Raw genomic sequence first — 19404 nt, forward strand, 5'->3', positions numbered from 1 at the left:
GAAGTCAAGAAAAGAATCCTTTGGCAGGCATCTCTTCACTCTTCTCCTTTCCAGATAGAGCAGTGCCTACTCAGCTGGACAAAGCTGGTTCTGCAAGCAGCTGACAGAAGGAGCTGCACAGCTCAAAGCAAGGAGGAGGTAGGCAGTTCCAGGGGATGCTAGAGTAGATTATAGACTTATTTGAACATTTTCTCTTAGAATCAAAAATTATACCTTATTTCCTTAAAAGGAGTGCAAACTTTGGAATCCAAAACTAACCTAGCTCTCGTCTTCAGTTTAAGGCTGCAGTTCTGCTCTGTTGCACTCATGGGCATATCTAGAATTTTGAAAAGGGGGGTGCAAATTGTGAAATGTATCATCACATATAAAACAACACATTTTTTCTCTGGTTAAAAACATACAAATCCTAGAAGCTTAACTAATATGCTAGGGGGCTAGGGTTATATTATTTTGTTTAAGATTTAAAGCAAAAACAAATATAACTTCATTGGAATGAGTTAAAAACAATCTACAGGGCTGTGAAAAAGAAGTTTCATTACCAGAGCAGCTAATAGACAGCAGAACTGCAGAGCGAAGGATAACTTGATTGGTGGAACATCAAGATCATTAAAAAGGAGAGGATCATTAACACCAGTGGAATTAAGCATTTAGAAGGGATCAGGTAGATAACAAGGTGCCATAAAGTCAATTGACTCCATCAGCACTGCCTGCCTAGAAATGCTACTGCCACTGCTAGGCAGTTGGTTTTAAACTTTGGGTGGAGCAGCAATCAAAGGTGGGGGTGCAAAAGAACCAGTGCACCCCCCCTTGGTTCCACCCCTTGTTGTCCTGCCTCTCTCTTCACCAGCCCCACACTATATGCAAAATGAAAAGAAGGGAGGGGTGCATGTGTGTGTGTGGAGGGGGGTAGTGTATGGAATTGTTGCGCTTGGTCAAGGAAGATGATCAAGTTTGGAAATAATGGATAAATAGAAAAATTTCTGACACATGCTAAATCTACTGTCCCTCTTAGGCTATAAACAGACATCTCATTTGACCCTGGATCAAAACAGGAGGAGTGGCAGTCATTTGCATGTTGCCTTTCCAAGCTGCCTTGCTGCTCCTTTGCCAGTAGGTGGCCAGCAAAAGCACACAACCTGGCAGGCTTGTCCCTGTAATTAACCACAATAACCATGCAGACATACAACAGGACATCCCATGATAAAGTGTAAGCACATTTTATTTGGCATACTTCAAAAGCACTTGAATTGGGATAGTGGATCTGTAACTCTGCATGATCCCAGAACAAAAGTCATTCTCCTGGCTGTGAACATTACATCTGTTCATAGCCCTAAGGACTCAGACTAAGGTTCGACAGTACACTCTGGCTGTTCTGTGTTGCTCCCAACAATTTGAGGCAGGTGGACAACAGTGAATACAATCATAGAGGTTTAGGGGAAAGGCTGTAGAAATGAGACTGAATTCTAAAGTCACTGAAGTAATCTACAGGGGTGGGCAAAATATGGCTCTTGGGCTGGATGCAGCCTGCCAACTGATTGTACCTGGCCCAGGGGCAGGCAGCCACAAACTAACTCATGGGATCCAGCCTGTGGGCAGCTGGTGTTGTAAGCTCCAGCCACTGCATGATGCTGGGCAGACTGGACTGTTTCTGCCCAGTGCCGACACTGGGCTCAGCTGTAGACCTGGGTGGATGCCCCCACTTCCCACCTAGAACCTGTTGGCACTGGGCAGATGCTGGAGTAAGCTGTGGACATGGCTAGCAGGTTCTGGGTCAGGGTGAGGGATCAAGGCTTGCTGCAGCTCTGGGTGGAGGGAGGTGTGGGAAGGGAGATGAGGAGAGTGAGAGATAGGTGTGGCCTTTGATTTAGGGCATTTTGGTGAGCTGTTGTAAGCCAAGGGGTGGGGATGGTGACCCAGTCTGCAGAAGCTCACCAAAACTCCCTCTGTGGCCCTTGCCCTTGGGCCCAAATAATTGCTCACCCCTGGTTTAAAACAATTTTTCCAGCTGTATAGTGGAGGCATTTCAGAACTGAGATCTGGACATTCATACCTGTTCTGCACATGCAGATGCTTCTGAATGAATTGCTCTTACACAAAAAAAATGTGCAGAAGCACGAGACAGAAAAGTAACATTTAAGTTGAAGTCAACATGGACATTGTTCTTTTAACAGCAATAGAAAGTCTAATGCTATAGTAATCGTGTTTGGCAACAGTATTATCATTATTTTACATTGTAATGTTAGTATGATTTATTGCCTATTATCTGTATGTAACCTGTATACAGCCATGTCATTATTTTTATAAGGATTTTTTTTATTTATTAAAAGTGTCTTGGCAGAATTTGACAACATTAAATAGAGATGCTTTACTGCTGTCTCATTAAATAGTGAGCGTGTTTGTCAAAAGCAAAATAGTGTTTAAGGGTTAATTTGAGATGGATTAAGTGACATGTTTCTATATCAAGGGTGATTGGTACTGCTGCAATCTTAGGTACTTGCTTTAAAAGAAAGCAAGACTCTACAACCACCTCCCCTTACCCTCATTACACATACTTAATGCCCCTGTTTCCACACCTGGTTTTACAAGGCTATACTACTTCCATATAATTTCAGCTGACTTCTTAATAGTCAAGGTCCATGGTTGTTAAAGTGAGTTTTGGAAGTTGCCTGCCACCTACCTAGAAGTTCAAAGGTGAATGACAGAAGTTTTTAAAGTCATGAACAGCCCACAATTTTGCTCCATCAAAACCAAACCTTGTTTAATCATTTGAACTGCCTGAGTCCCTGATTATTTGAGTCCTTAGTATCTCTGCAGGTTTTCTTCTCAATGTTCAGCCTCCATTAGCTTCACAATGGTTACTGTATACCACATGCTGCGATAGCACAGAGGGAAGGGAACTCAGCACCTGTTCTTTTACATACTATACATTGAAACGAGCATGGGTTCAAACCCCCTCATCTGCAGTGGCAGACTGTTTGCATAAGCAGTAATTTATTGCTGGGGCCACTAAAATGAATCTGTTTGTTGAATCTAACAAATAGCAGGTCTCAAATGCAGAGAATCTTTTAAAGTGGCTGGAGATGCATTAGATCCCACCAGAAAGACACAAACAAAATTGGCTGTTTCCACACAGTCTGAAGTACTATGTACATTTTGATACATCTAGATGAGGGCAGGACTGACTTGCTGCATGAAATGGTATGTAGCAGCCTAGCAGCCAAAGGACAGAGTACAAAAAGTGAATGTGAAGTGGAGCATTGAGCAGCAACTTTGAAATTTAATTTTATTAAGTGGAAGAATTCCCTTCAGTTAGGAAGGATGTGAAATTCCTGATCCTGCAACTAAATTGTGCAAGGACTACATCATACCCTACCGAAGTCAGTGGAGCTCTTGTGTGAGAACAAAAGTCTGCATAAACAGTGTTACACTAAATAAACAGACTCATTTACTTGGAAGAGAATTTTAAATATGAGTGCACAAGCCTGCCCATCCAATAGCTGTCATTACAGTTTGTATTTCCTTTTCTCAGTAAAAACACAAGTTTGAGAACTGATATAAAAAGGCATTGCTAGCAAGCCTCACCTCTGCCAGTGTGTGCTGAAAAAGCTCTTATACTTTGGCTTCCATGTCAAATTCTGAAACAAGACAGACTGTAGCCTGAAGTTTGCTTCCATTATACTTACTTTTCCTTAGCATTACTAAACAGTGTATCTTATAACACTGCTGCAGACATCATCAACAATTTAAAAGGACTATGAGGTAGATGTTCTAGATTTTCTTGGTTCTGTTGTGTTTATTTGAAATGGGGACAGTGCTCAGCATTAGAAAATAAAAGTTCCATTTCTTTAAAAGCAAATTTTAGATTTCTCATGCAGCATAAAAAGGTACAAGAGTGGCAACAGCACACACTGGATTGACATCAGTGCTCACCACTGACCAAATTAGGGATAATGGAGACGTGCCACACTGTCCAGTAGTTTTGGGTGTGAACATTATGATGTCCCAAACACATGCTTAGTATTAGCTGCAAAACCAAAGTATGAAAAAAAATGTAAAATTCTAGAAGAGTTTGCCATTGTCTGGTTTCTGCTGCTAGTTAGCAGAGGTGCACTGATATACCGGTCCATATCAGATTGGCACCAATAAAAGGAAAATTGACATTATCAGCAATCAACTTTGTTTGGCCGATGTAGCCAATAATGTCACCAATGAATGTTGATACGCAGCACAGCAGCTTGGAGAGAAGCAGCTGGCTGGTGTAAGTCAGGGGAGGGGGGGGGGAGGGGGAGGAGAAGGGGCAGATAGGAGGCCCTCATGGTGAGGGAGAGAGTGGGGCTGAGGCTCGAGCAGAGGGGCATGTGCCTCCTGGCTTTGTACACGGGGCAAAGGTGGACTGCCCACTTCAGGGCCAGGGGCTATGCCAGCCTCTTCGCAGTGCGGAGGCTGGGCTGGAGCCATCCGTGCCTCTGTCCCCCACCCCATCCCAGCTGGGCAGTCCCTGCCCCAGCCCACTCCTCACTGTGGGGACCTTGATCTGCCCCCCCCCAACCTATTTCTCTCCCCCACACAGACTTACCAGCTGGACACTGCTCTCCAAGCTGAAGGGCTGCATATCAGCTACTGGATCAGTATCAGCCAATATGGCTGGTTAATAGTTAGCCATCAGTATTGGTTAAAAAAGTCTTTATCAGTCCACCCCTACTAGTTAGAAGTAGGGTCCATATGGTAAAAAGTAAGTAAATAATTGACCTGTTATAAACAAATTGAAGAGAAGAGTGGTTAGAAAAATCAGTTTGATACCAGCTATATTTTGATCAGTAGAAAGACCTTTCTGACTATGAATTAGGGTCCAAGGTTGGACACAGGGTGTGTAAATAGATGGAACTGAGTCAACATCATGAAAAGTAACCAGTGGTTGCTTCCAAGGTTCTGTACTCAAACTAGTGTTTTTCAACATATTCATCAATGATTTGGATATGGGTGTGAAAAGAGTACTGGCAAAATTTGCAGATGACACCAAATTATGGGGGAGTGCAGTCACACTGGAGGACAGGCTGACTTGGACAGGCTTGTAAAGTGGGCAGATCAAAACCTAATGATATTTAACACTTTATATTTTTAAGTGTTCTATCTGGGGAGAAATAATCCACAACGTACTTACAGGCTTGGCAATGCTACACCAGCTAGCACCACAGCTGAAAGACCTAAGGGTCATGACTGACCACAGAATTAATGTGAGCTATTAGTGCGATGCTATAGCCAACAGAGTGAACAATACACAGGCATGCATCAACCGATGCATCTCAAGCAAGACTAAGGCTGTCATCCTCCCACTCTACTCAGCATTAGTGAGGCTGCAGCTGGAATACTACATCCAGTTCAGACTGCCACACTTCAAAAAAAGATGTAGAGAAGCTTGAAAGAGTCCAAAGGAGGGCCACATGAATGATTAGAGGTCCAGCCATACAAGGAGAGACCGAAGGACATGGGACTGTTCAGCATGGAGAAGAGAAGACTTAGGGGGGACTTGGTGGCAGTCTATAAGTATATAAGGGGCAAACATCAGGAGGTGGGAGAGCATCTGTTCACCAAAGCACCCCAGGGGAAGACAAGGAATAATGGACATAAACTGCTAAACAATCACTTCAGATTGGATATAAGGAAAAACTTTACAGTTCGTGTCCAGAGTCTAGAACAGACTCCCCCCAGAAGTGGTACAGTCACTCTTCCTGGGGATCTTCAAAAGATGACTGGATGCACCTTGCTAGAGTCATCTGACCCCAGCAGTCTTTCCTGCCCAAGCACAGGGGTCTGGACCTGATCTCCTTGTGAGGTCCCTTCCAGCCCCTAACTTGTATAAATCTATGAATTAAATATAGTGTTTCCTGGATTTAGGCCTCTAACAGTACTTTAAGAGAAAGCAAAAGAGATGCAGTTCAGCCCACTATACTACCACTTGGATCTAGGCAAACTAGATATGAAGGGCATGGTCTGATTAAGTTGTTGCTATAGCTGTGCTTTCACTAATTCCAAGGAGGGCAGGGTCAGGGTGTTGAATCCATGCCCTTCTAGGTAAGCTGAAGTTCTTCAGTATGGCCTACTTTTCAGTGGGCGCATTTATACATTCATTAATGCACAGTAGTTACTGTGCATTTAGTTAAGTACTTCTTTAATGAAGTACTAAACTAAATGCACCATAACTGTAGTTACTGCTCAGTAGTGCCAGTGTGCGGGGTTTTTGTGAAGGTTACTATGCAGTAGTTTATTAGCACGGTTTTTGACCAGCAGGCTACTGCGTAGTGTTATTAGGCTACCGCGCAGTAAGCATCTCGTGTAGACCTGCCCAGGATGGATCAGGGTTTTTTTTGTTTTCTAGTCACCTTGCTAATTCCAACTTGCTGAAATACTTTGGCAAAGTCCTTGTGTCAAACCTAACAGGGCTCCCCTGCTGACACTGCACTAGCATAACTTCCTAAAAATGGAAATTGGAAAGATGAGCAAAGAACTGCAAGACACCTCTTTGTATTCACCACTTTGCCCTCCTAATGCCAACAATCCAACTTCCCCTTTGTGTCTAACTTGTGCCTTGCAACATTAAGGATCAGTTCAGTTATAAGGACCTAATGTGACTCATTACTCAGAACAAAAAGAGAGACAATTTAAGATGGAAGCAGTGTACACTTAAAAACTGCAGTCTCCCCATTCGGCAGTATAGTCCCCAGCCAACATATTGGTGACCCAGCTCACCAAACCATTTATGCCTATCTGTATCTTTAATATCAACTAGTATTAAACAAGTGTACTATACTGGAATCTTTGCATTGAGGTGGCAGCTGTCATTGAGGTTTTGCAATCAGTTGATTTATATGAATGTACCAGGTACCCAACTTGATTCTGTGTAGGTTATAATCCTGCAAATTTTGAAGGACCCCCCAAAAAAAATGAAATACAGGAGCATAATTACTTTTTCTGTGCTCTGAAGGCAATATTTAACCCATTTGTATAGGTGCGAACTAGAAGTTCCTCCACTAAGGCTGAGGAGACATTAAGAAAGCTAGCACAAGCAAGTTCATATCCAAACTGTATCCCACTTTAAAATGGTTTCAGCACTGCTATTTCCCCCTCCACCTGAACATCTCTTCTGTTTCCAGTGTGAAGTAAGACTCTGCTTGGTGAATTTCTGGGCATTCAAACTTGGTGAAATCTTGGTCACTTGGGAAGTTTTGCTTTCAAAAGACAATATGGAAGTTACTCTGGGTTGAAGTTATTCCTTGCTTTAATTTGTTGCCCAAACATACATATTGGAACATTCTGTACTACAGTAGCCAGCATGCACACAGTAATTGGACCAATCAGTGACCATCTCCTTTCACTACACGCACAGAAATAGGAACACCACTTGTTTGGACAAAGAAAAACAATTTAACTGGATACAGCTATCAAGGAACATTTTCTAGAAAGTTGCGTTTTTCCTGCAAATTCAGCAATGTAGAGATTATTCTTCAAGGCTTGAAGAACTTTACAGTCTTCTTGTGAAAATGCTAACGGCATCCACTGTGGCTGAAATGAGATTATAACAGTTTAAAAGTCCATTCAGAGCAACAATCAAATGGAAAACTAAGACTTCAACATTACATAAATGGAAATGCTTTGAGAAAATTCATTTAGAGGGGGCACAAATAGAAAAAAAGGTTATGAGGACTTGTGTAAGCCAGAAGTTACTAGAACTGTGACAGAAGGAGAGAGACCAGAATCAGACCCACTGTCATTTATTATATTCCTCTAATTTATACATAAGCAGATAGGTTACTTCTATGGCAATGCAAGGATCTAAAGGGAAGAATTAAGATGTTTGCTTACTTCACTTAAAGAACTTAATTTCTGTATCAACGCAGTCATAGAAGAGGTCCGCCACTTCAGTGGGATCCAGAACCTCTGTACTGGAAAGGATGTCCTCCATTGCTTCTAGGCCTTGTTTTTCAAGGTCCAGCATGATCCTCATCAACTTCTTTCCTTTATCCTGAAAGATAAAATGGCCAAGTTGAAATACTTATTAAAAATCAACCAACAATACAGCAGTATCAGGATTAACACCAGCTACAAGGGCAGTGTTACTTTGCAAAGTTTGCTTCTCCACTGTTCTCTGGTAGAAAGTCTACTATAAAAAATCTGTTTTGTCCAGTTGTTTGCAGACCACTTCTACTCCAGTTTTCAGAGTAATGGTCTCAAGTGACATTAGCATTCTTTGTGCTGGTTTTGTAACAGACTGATTTGGTAAGGAAACGATTTTTGCTTGTAGGCAGCCTCATTTATTTTGAAAGCTACAAACAGAATTCTAATTCCAAGAAAGAGCGTATTAGGACTAGTAGTGACTGAAGGTTCAGCTGGGCTCCACACACTACCTCCAGAAGCAGACGGTCACATCTGCTAAGATTTAGAGCATCTTGGACATCCAATTAAAACTACAATTTTTATTCCTACTTAAGGAGTTATCTTGATAGTGTGCTCTAAAGTTTTAGAATCTACTTTTTTGCACCACAGCATATAGAACAATTCTTACCCAAGATAGAATATATGCCAATAATTTGGTGATAGGGAGCTATGAACAATGGGAAAGGAGTTGCAGACTTGCTTGTTCTAGTTGGTCACTGCTGCAAAGTTCACTACTTGGAGCTGTATTGATGATTACTATTTTGTCATTCTCCCCCCCCACCCCTAGTAGTTTGAAATATCTATGGAACAGCTTTATACCTCACTTCTTTAAACATAGTTTTCTCCCTGCTCTGAGGAGATCTTCTGAACTAAGCTGAAACAATAAAGACTGCCTCAAAAGTGTAACATAGGCACTGAGGCTCTGCTCACCTGCCCAGAGCTTGGCATTGCCCTATGAAATCACAGAGTCCATCTGAAATACATTTGTATGACTATTCCAGCATTCAGAATGGATTGGCTTGTCTGCAATTTTCCTGACTTTGCTTGTGCTCGCCCATATCTAGCTACTGGTACAATAGCAGAGCCAAAGGCAACAAGTACATAACACCTTGTTCCCAGATAACTGGTTTAGTGCAGGTTTTGAGGTTGAGTAACAATATGGAAAAAATGCATTTACACAGATGCTGTATTTATCCTCCAAGAAAAAGAAAACAAACTAGAAATTCAGGGTGAAAATTAATTCTAAACCTGGGATGGTACAAAATTCACAGCATGGGCACCATTCAGCCCACTCAGCTTTGTAACAATGCCACACGCCTCTTACTGCATCAGCAGCTGTGATCTTAGATTTTTAAACAGAATGAAATGGTTATTGTTTTCTTTGAGACCAGCAACTCTATTTGGCAACCATGTCTTTCTGTGGAAGCTAATTTACTGTTAATAATTGGAACTGGCAAGAAAGATTGAAGGAAACAACTCCATGTCAGATCTCTAGAGCTGCTATAGATGGGGCTGTTCCAATCTTGAAAATAAATCTTCTCTCTCTCTTTGTACCTGAAAACAATAGGCATTTTGCTTTCCAACTCCAGTGGACATGACCAGCTCGGACAAGACTGATTATATGAACTCTTTAGGCTTACACACCAAAAGAAAGAATGCATACGTTTGACGTGAGACTTAAATAAGCTGTCTTATCTTAAAGAAATGCCCTTTTCCACACACACCCTCCCCCCACCTCACAAAACCCACAACTTATATTTGAGATGCTGGAATAGCAGTTGGCCTGTAAAGTATAGTTGGACTTGCAACACTCCTGCTACTACTTTATTGTACAACATGATGTTCTGTTAATTCTTCAACACTGGCTACAGTGACTCTGCATACAATGATGGGTATTGAATAATTTGATGGCTGTACAGACAAGTTTTACTATGTCTTTCTTTCAGCAACAAGTATGGTAGTCTGACAGCTTCTTTTCATGCCCTCAAAACTTTGACAGTGCTAAGACAGCACTCAAGAAACCAATCCCATCCCTACCACAAGCTATGCAGAGGCAAATAGCTTTTTATTCTTAAAATTTTGCCAGTTAGGCTTTGAATAACAAACAGCCTGCCAACATCTGATGGATCATTTTTGGCAGCCAGCATTTCTTAAAAATAAAGATACCAAGTATATTTACATTTTTCCAAGTTAAGTGAAATCTTATGAAATCTTTTTTAGAATGTATGTTTCCTTTAAATTACATGCAGAAATTGCTATGTAAAAAAGGATTTCACAGATTTTACCAAAGCAAATGAAGCGCAAGGTTACAAACCCATGGAGAAATTCTCATTCCTCACCGTTAAGTCCTAGAGACCTTACCTCATCAGTCTCAATTACAGAACGGGCCCATTCATGTGCCTTGTACAATTCATGCCTGCGGTCAGGTTTTTCCTGGAATCGAGGTATCTTTTTTGCAGGATCATCATCACCAAGAGACGGAGACTGAACCTTTGGTACTTGTTTGACATCATCAGCAAAAATGAAAGGCTTAAATATGGACCTGAAAGAAATAAGACTGTTGCAAGCATTTTGTATATCAATCCGTAGTTTAACTAGGCTACTATGGACAGATTTGTGGAACCATTAGTTCACTGCGTGCGTTTTTACAGTGGAGGACTGAGGTCAGTGGTCCAAAAACAAGTTCAGGAGAGGAATATACGTTATGAAAAAAGGAAATTATTTGCTTTTAATAACTGTTCTCCACTTCTCGCAAAGCTTTACATTATAGCCCTTTGCATTCCCTGTCATTGAAGTTTCCCAGTTTTGTAAAAAAATAGCCATCAGTTTCCTTCCCTGCATAGTTTTGGTAAACATCATGTTCATTATTTAAAGCCCAATGTCTTGTTCCTCTTAGCAACCCCCTGTTTTGCTTTTTTTCTTTGCTCCCTCATTCTATGGTTAATCTTCTCCCAATCTATGGTTTGCTCCCTCAATCTATGATACCCAATATTCTTAAGTCCCACAATCCAAAACCACTTTCTAGTTCAGTGGTTCTCAACATTTTTAGATTCAAGGCACCCCTTGTCAGACTCAAGATAACCCTCCTTAACTTTTGCAAAATGAGAAGAACCCCACTTCAAAACAAATTGATTACAGCACTTAGCTCCTTGTAGAGGGGCCAGAAAGGCACAGAGACCCTGAATATGACCTCATCTGCTTACCTCCTTACACATCTCAAGGCCGAGAATCACTTTTCTAGTTCTACTCTCACACAGGAGCACTTACATGTCAAAGTCTTTTCCCCTGCCTTAAAAGTCATGTTCTTGATTTTTCTGAAATAAAAAACCAATGAGCTGAAAGTAGATGAATTCCCAAAGCATTCTATAGGAAAATTTTACAAGTTATTACACAACATACTAAGTATCTGTGGAGATTTGACATCGAACAGCAGGCTACAAACAAGAAAGCCAGTGCTTGCAAAGAAAATACTCAAATTTCCATCTTGGCTTGGAATTAGGGACAAGCTCAGAACAGAACTCTAGATTTAACTCTAAGATCACATCTCCTGGTTTGAACTCAGCACAAATATTCTACATACACCACTGCAGTTACCTTCACTTCAGAGTGAAGGGCACAAGACTTATGAAAAAGCAGGTTTGTAAACAATGACTGAACAAACCAAAGATTTGTTGCTGCTGCTCTATCCATAACCGTCTTGAAGCTCTGCACTAAAGGAAGCTGATTTGAATAGTGTGTGAGCAAGCCACATAGTTTGCATCAAAAGCCTTTTATAGTTCGGGAGGAAGGGGAGAAGTTTTTGGCGGTTAAGTGTTAGTGGGGAACAGAAGGTGCGGGAAGCAGAGGCGAGTTGTTTTCTTTAAATTTGCATTGTTGCGCCTGTTCTCTCACAACCAGATAAACATGAAAAATCCTCTATGCCTGCAACAAGGACAGTGCAAGCTTATCCTGTCCCAAAAGCAGCTCCATCCTTAACACTGAACAACCACTAGTAGGGGAACAAGTCATCTGCAAGCCCACTAAACCTTTAGCCCCTGTAAAAGCTGCCAAGAAGGTGGTGTTCCATTAGGCGTGCAGGTTTGTAAAGAGGATATTGTCCATTATGAACTCCACTGTGGTTAACACCTTGCACACTGGGGCAGATTATACTTCCTGTCAGTGGCTCAGGACAATGGGGAGTGCAGGTAAGTAGGGTAAGATGCATCATGCTTAATGCTTGTTAAGAGCATACATGTGGAAAGTTCATGTACAGTAACTATTGGGTGTGCCTACACATTCATTAATGTGCCATAGTTCCTGTGCATTAAGTTTAATATTTGGATAACCAAAAACTAAATCACTGTGCAGCAACTCACACTACTGTGCAGCAGCCTAATACTACTAAACAGTAGTGAATTAGCACAGTTTTTGCCCAGCATGCTACTGCAGAGTGTTATTAGGCTACTGCGCAGTTAGCATCTTGTATAGATGTGCCCGCTGAGCTGTAAATTTGTAACTTCATGTCTGTAGTAAAGACTGGCGTTTACTCTCCATGAGATTACAGACACTGTAGAAAAGACGACATCTCCCTGGAATTGCTACTCATCAAGTTAAACCCTAATGCCTTATGTACAAATCTTACTTTATTTACTTGAATGCGGGGAGGAATCTCCATGAGCATCTTTGTTTACAATCAGGTTAGGCAGATAGGAGAATACTTAGCCTTGGTAAGGCCAAGAGATAGTTTAGAGAAGCAAAACATATATCAGTGCCCTGCCCAGGTTCAATGAAGATTCAACCTGCCAGGTGCAAGATAGCTGGGACTCCCTTCAGCACCAAAGGACCTCTGTATGAACACACAAGTACAAAAAGACAGTTCAGAGTCATCTAATAATTAAGACCTTTGGCCACCTAGGAGAATCACTCTGGCATTCTCTTCCTTTGCCCAGTCTGCTTTGCCACAATATAAAGAGCTGCCATTCTTAAGGTCACCATAAAAAACTTGGAAGTTGCATGTGGATTGAACTATACAGTGGACAGCTGACTTGGATTTCATAAGTGATTAACCAGTAAAAGATACTCATCCATAGATCGAACTGTTTAGTACATCCCTATATATAGGGTAACTATGTAGGAGAATGTGAAATCTGGGACACTGCCGTCCACCTCAATCCGCTGCTGCAGGATCCAGGCAGTCACTGGCCTGTTAAATGACCTATTGTTAACACCTCTGAAGTAACAATTAATTAATTACACTAAATCAATATTTTAGAGCAATTGTGCCCCACAACCAGGAGGGAGGGGGTGTTTAATGTTCACTGGCTGGCTGGTACCGACTTTCAAAATCCGGGACTGTCCCAGCCAATCCAGGACATATGGTCACCTATAAATAATATTCTCCAGTGCTTTAAGCAATAAAAGCAAAGATTTTCCTTTTGAGCGGTTGCTCCAGTAATTAAAAACATTTAAAAGATGGGGCCTGCTATTAATCTAAAATTTTCCATCCACTGATTTGTTATGACAGTACAGAAACCTATGGCCACTTGTGGTTAACCAGCTCCTCTTACATACACGACAGGTTCTACTTGTAACCATACATATGTTCTTATTTTGGGTCTGCACAGCAGGCATAGGCTTGCGTATCCTTTCATCTACTCTCCTAACCAGTTGGAAGCAACTGAGACAGCCAAGAATTCAAGAACACAGAACACAGAAGGTAGGGAGAAGTTAGGGAGGAGACAAAGCATAATGTAGCTCCCAAATCAAACAGAACCGATTGCCCCCATTCCAAAAGCTGCAATTTCAGGTTGATCCAGTATATTTTGGATAAAGCTGAATTTAAAAAAAAACAAAAAAAACCACATCAACAAAGTATCAATTTGGTGTTTCAATTCTGGAATTATCCACTTAGCACTTCAACAAGCTACGTTTAAGAGAAATTTAAAGCATTTTAATGTTTGGGGGAAAAGTTTTATGTTTCCTTTCACTTTATGGAATGTTGAGGAGTACTGTGTTCACTTTGGGGCACAGCACTTCAAGGAAACAAATTCAAGACGCAGTTGTAGAAAGTGAGGATGAAAAGGACAACAGTGATCAGAGGTCTAGAAAAGATGATCAGTGAAGGAACATTGAAAGAACTGAGTTTGTTTCATCTATAACGGAGCGAGTGGAGGTAAGTCTTCAGATGCATAAAGTTTACAGTAAAAAGTTATAAACTATTCTTCACGTCCACTTGTGATAAGGCCAAGTAATAATGGACTTAAAGCAATTTAAATTTAGGTTAGATGGGGGCAGACTTTCAAACTCTAAGACTACTTAAAATCACTAAACAGATCATCTAGGAAGCCTGTTGAATCTTAGTAGTTAGAGGTTTTAAAAGACAAGATAGACCAAGATGTCAGGAATGGTTTAGGCATAGCTGACAATGCCTGGGGTATGGATTGTGGTGGGGGAATAAAGATAAAAGATCTCTTGATCCATTCATTTCTGTGACTGAATGTGGCAATTTTGAGTTTACTGTAGGAGAGGGTGGGAGGAGAAATTCTTGAGGACCCTTGTGGTTTCATCATCTATTATATGGTAGCTTGCAATTTTAGGGAGTGGACCCAGATTGCATTCAATAGGAACATAGATCCGGAATAAAATTGTAATGGTGGGTTACACAGTTGTTCTAAAACAGCTGTGATTATGTCATTTTTCATATTCTAATATGATCTTTTCCCCTAACACCATAAAATGATTAGATAAAGAAGGGAGAAAGTGATATTTTACATATTCTAAAGAATTAGATTTGAACTGCATCCTTTTACTCTGTCCTTAACACTAAATGCTGGGTTAGCATCTCCATAAAAGCTAAAAAAAAGAGGGGAAGGAAAAACCCACAAACAAACACTTAAAAAGTAAATAAAACAGGGTTTTTGTACACAAGGCATTAGGAAAACATCTCTGGAAATTAAGAAATGGCAGGTTCTTTGAACTGACACAAAGAGAATCATCTTAATTTAGTCTTGGGGATGAGAACTCCCAATTTTGTTCGTTTCCATGATTTAAGGAAGAAACCCTTTTTTCTAAACCTCAAATTTCTACTCTGATAAGATAACCACTCTCTCTCCAACCTCTCAGTTCTAATCCTGAAAGGGAATTTACAAAACACTTTTTGCAGGTGAGCCTACAAACTTCACTTCATCAATCTACTGGATACAAAAAATCATGGATTAAATATAGACATTGGATTTATGGCACATTACAATCTGTCTGCCATCTGATACCCCCAGGAAGCCTTTCTACAATTTACCAGCTATATTCCCTCACCAGGTCACCATTTCCTTTCCCCTCTTCCCCACCTGTCTCTAACCCATTGTCTCTCACTCCCTCTGACACTCACTGCCACACATTTGCATTTTCACTGACCTGCATTCTTGCATACTAGCTTCTATCCCATCTGAGAGAACAAAAAAACTGCAGATGCTCCCTCTGCCTGAAGAAGAGTGTTTGTACCTAAAAGTTTGCAAAGATGAATTTTTTCTAACTATTTTAGTTGGTCTAATAGAAGGTATCCGATTTACCCAAAGAACCTTGTCTACTCTGACAACAGCACTGGAAACAAAAGCCCTGAACAATGGCGAGGAAGTCACTAAGTTTCCATAAGTGCTTGTGCAGCCATTATTTTATAATGTTGCGAGGAAAGAATTACTCTCTTTTTCAAAACTAAAATAATCTTGCTTAAGAAATTAGAGTGCACTTAAATTGTTTACTATTTTCTGCCGATCCCTTTTATATATTGAGGATGTCACATTACAAGAGTAACTTGCCTCCATTGCAAATTCCTTTTCAAAATTACAAAAGCCAGAACTCTGAACAAGTTAAATCATCCCTGCTGTGGTATTTCAAGAATAAGAAGATTATATGGAATGCTAATAGAAAAACTATTGATCATTTTACCAAGATTAGCCAAACGGTTTTCATTTTCCACATATAGTGGGTGTTTACTGAAATTCTTATTTCCACTGTATTCAGAGAGTTAAGAACAACAACAAAAATCCACATCTTGAAAACAGAATTCAAAAGGTGTACAAGAAGATGATAGGTGGGGCATACCGCCCATTAAGTCCCCCTTGTAAATCATCTAACAAAGTCTATTGAGCAAATGACTCGTAGATGTTAAGTAGTGAACTGCAAGTTACCTGCATTAGTTAGACTGCAGTCTCACATACAACGTGCCCCTCCTCCCCTCCCCCAAGTATAATATGCACTTGGTTTTTGAAAGGCAAAACGAAGAAAAAGAAAGATCTCTCCTTGAAAACACTGGTAAATACAGTATTTCCCCAGGATTTAAAATAAAAGAAGCAGGCAGCTGCAAGGGTGGGGGAGGAGGAAGCAAGCTGCTCTGTTAACCCTGTAGCTGCAGGATACCACAGATGCTACTGATTGAGTCAAATTGCCCAACCCTTCTGCTTTTTGAGCTGATCTGGGTGGGCAGCCAGTAGCATCTGCCAGGTCACCTGAGGATCCAATCCTAGCCAGCAGCACCTGCCAAGTTAGCTGAAAGCCACTGGCTTTAAAATACAGCAGAGCCAAGCTGAGCCAAGCCCTGGGTACAAGGGCAACACCTTCTGTGGAAAGTGTCCACAGCCATCAGTTAGGGAACATCCTGTGCAGCACTTGCAGCATTACTCCCTCTCTCCCTGAAGGAAGATTACCATATCCCTTTGCTTAAAATGCACATCCCAAATGCATGATGTATGCAAGACAATGCAGCAATTTTTCTTCCAGGCCCTCTGCTAAAACTCTAATGGGAAATAATTTCCAGGACAATCAAAGATAAACACCAAATCTACATCTCCAGCTCTGAGAGGGATGTATTTTAGTGGAGCAACAACCTATCTTCATCTGCAGTTCTACTAAGTTATAAGCCACAGGGATGTGCCAACCTGCAGCATCTTAAATTTATGAAGTTACATTTGGACTCCTCCTCATATTTAACCGCTTCATAAAAGGTGGTAAAACCCAACCAACATCCCAGTTGCACTGTGTATTTAGGCTGTACATTATACATCTTGTTTTTTAACTGAAGTGGTTTAATGTACGCTTCTAGCAAAAACACTTTTTCTACATTACATCACCCTATTTCTACATTATCTGAGCTGTACTTGGACATAATGGACAATGGCAGCTCTCACCCTTTGCAGTTAGGACCTACAGGCTGGAACAAAAGACTTGCTTTAGTTGCATTAGATCAGGCACAGTGAAGCTATCCCATCTCTTGCCCCAGAATTTTTCTGACAAACCTGCCTCCTCCCTCCCCACCTTTTAGTGTGCTAAAAGCAATGGAGAATTCCCTGCACAGGCCAAAGTGGTTCCTACAATGTGGAGAATTTCACTTCACTGTTAAATGGGAGAACACCAGTTCTGCCCTATGGTTCTCAGGAGGCAGAGAACAGAAAACAGTCCACTAGGAGACAAACATAATGCCCCCTTAAATTTGTTTATGCCACCTTGACCCTGCATTTGGCTGGAGACTGAAGCAACCCTGAAATATAGTTATGACAGCCTCTCTACTACTCCAAACAAGGTGTTCTGCATCCCAGATATGAAGCCCTCTGGCCACTCCTCCTTCCTGTCTCTGGAGGCTGCTTAAAGCTGCATGCACCTTCATCATTACATGGCTTTCTAGAGGAATTTCTCCATGCAGTCCTTATCCATTCTAGCTCCTACCACAGGGCACATGTTAGTGATGCCATTTAATCCTTCCTTCAAAAGAAGAAAGAGTGCACGTGTGTGCTGCATAAAACCAGGTAATCCAATTAATGCTGGAGGAGGTTCTCAGTTCTGCTGTCATCCAACCTCATTTTCTTGGGTGGACAGCACAGACTGAGAGCATGTACAGGAAGATACGAGAAAGGAGTTATACACCCTCTTCCTTTTTTGTTCAGTAATGCAAGACCAGCCGCAAGTTATCCAAGTTAGATCTGCCACCGTACTTGCTTTAGTAGCTTTTGGTACACAAAGACTCAGCCAGAACCTCAGTTTTAGTGTCTACAACCCATCTTTGACCAGAAACAGCCCCACATACCCTAACCTACCTTGAAGGGTCTGGCGTGCCTGTGAAGAAGTGAATACAGGGAGAACTGTGGTTGTGAGATAACACAGATACCATGCTAGCCGTAGTAAGGAAAGATTCAGAGTCCACGCAGACACCATGAGCTTTGTCACGTAGAATGTCCATCATTGTTTGTGCAGCAATACCTCCTGCATGAAAGACACACACACATACATGGTGCACTATGGTCTGATCCAAGGGAATTTTTTTACTTCAGTAGCTTTGTAAATGCAAATACCTCATGGAAACACTGTTATAAAAACAATGCATGTGGCATTCCACTTATTAGCAGCTTGTATCAAAGTGAAGAACCCTGAAATATAGCAGTCAAATAAATCTGCTCAGCTAGCTTACGCTCAGGGCAGAACTCTATGTTTATAAGACATGCCAATAAAATGCAGTTTTTTGGCACTTAGTTGCCCAATCACACAATTTCATTTTGTAGAACAGGTTGAACCACATGTACATGGCTAAGTGGTTCACCCTATAACACTATGTTTGTGCCTACTGTGCATGATGAGAAGAAACTTAAATGCTAGCCAGAAGACATCTAGCTCCATTTATGCTTTGCTGCGATTCAACTTCATCACGGACGCACAGAAGTGCACATAAACCTTCAATTTACAGTCAGTCAAGAACCACACCTAGTAACTTCTTGGCATCTACACAAGCTTCTAACCATGTGCCCAATGGCAAAGTAGTTAAAGCACTTACCAAAGACAAGAGAAGCCCAGAGAATCCAGTTTCCAGATTCAACACTCCCAACAGGATTTGAGCACTGAGCTCCCATATCACAACCCAATCATCAGGCCACAGGCCAAGCACCTTCACATTGGGGATTGGTCGGGACAGTGGGCAGCAAAGAGGGAAAGGACCCAGAGGACAGAAGAAGAGATAGGAGGGAGCGCAATGCTGAGGTTCAGGAAGAGGGATGCTACCCTAATAGAGGGAGGCATTCCTGGCTTCCATTTTTAAATATTTTCCATCAGTCACTAGCAAAGCTGCACGGAGAAAAGAGCAGCCTTCTTCACATGGTGCTCCACATGTCAAAATACTTTCCCCTAATAGGGCTGGAACAGGTGCCCAACCTTAGAGTGGCAATCCATGTACCTCATATGGCAGATGCCTTTTGGAAAACATGACCAGAATCCTTAATACGAAGGAGGACATATCTGGATTTGGAAAGACTAAAAGAAACCCTGGAGAACTGTTAGCACAAACTTCAAGGTCTGAGACTTCCCTTTCAGAGGAAATCCTACACACATGTAATACTTGGCATTCTAGAGCCTTGTGTTACTCAGCCTGCCTCACCTTTCAGGATTAGGTGTGCACTAATAAAGATTTTTTTGGCCAATTATTAACAAGCCATATCAGCCAATACCAATCTGATTGCC

At 41.3% G+C, this 19404-nt stretch overlaps 1 protein-coding gene across 1 annotated transcript in view; it reads right to left on the reverse strand.

The window, feature by feature from the left end:
• Positions 1-7252: 7252 nt before the first annotated feature.
• SCRN1 (secernin 1) overlaps positions 7253-19404 on the reverse strand; it is a 54586-nt gene continuing 42434 nt past the window's right edge. Inside the window, exons 6-9 of the mRNA XM_019508646.1 lie at positions 17994-18159; positions 10294-10474; positions 7861-8020; positions 7253-7560 (exon numbers count right to left, since the gene is read on the reverse strand). Of these exons, the coding sequence (XP_019364191.1) occupies positions 7862-8020; positions 10294-10474; positions 17994-18159 (506 nt within the window). The 3' untranslated portion in view covers positions 7253-7560; position 7861. The remainder of the gene's footprint in view (positions 7561-7860; positions 8021-10293; positions 10475-17993; positions 18160-19404) is intronic.

Source organism: Gavialis gangeticus, unplaced genomic scaffold (assembly GCF_001723915.1).
Source record: "Gavialis gangeticus isolate Ggan-Ray unplaced genomic scaffold, GavGan_comp1, whole genome shotgun sequence".
In the NCBI taxonomy this organism is placed as follows: domain Eukaryota; kingdom Metazoa; phylum Chordata; order Crocodylia; family Gavialidae; genus Gavialis; species Gavialis gangeticus.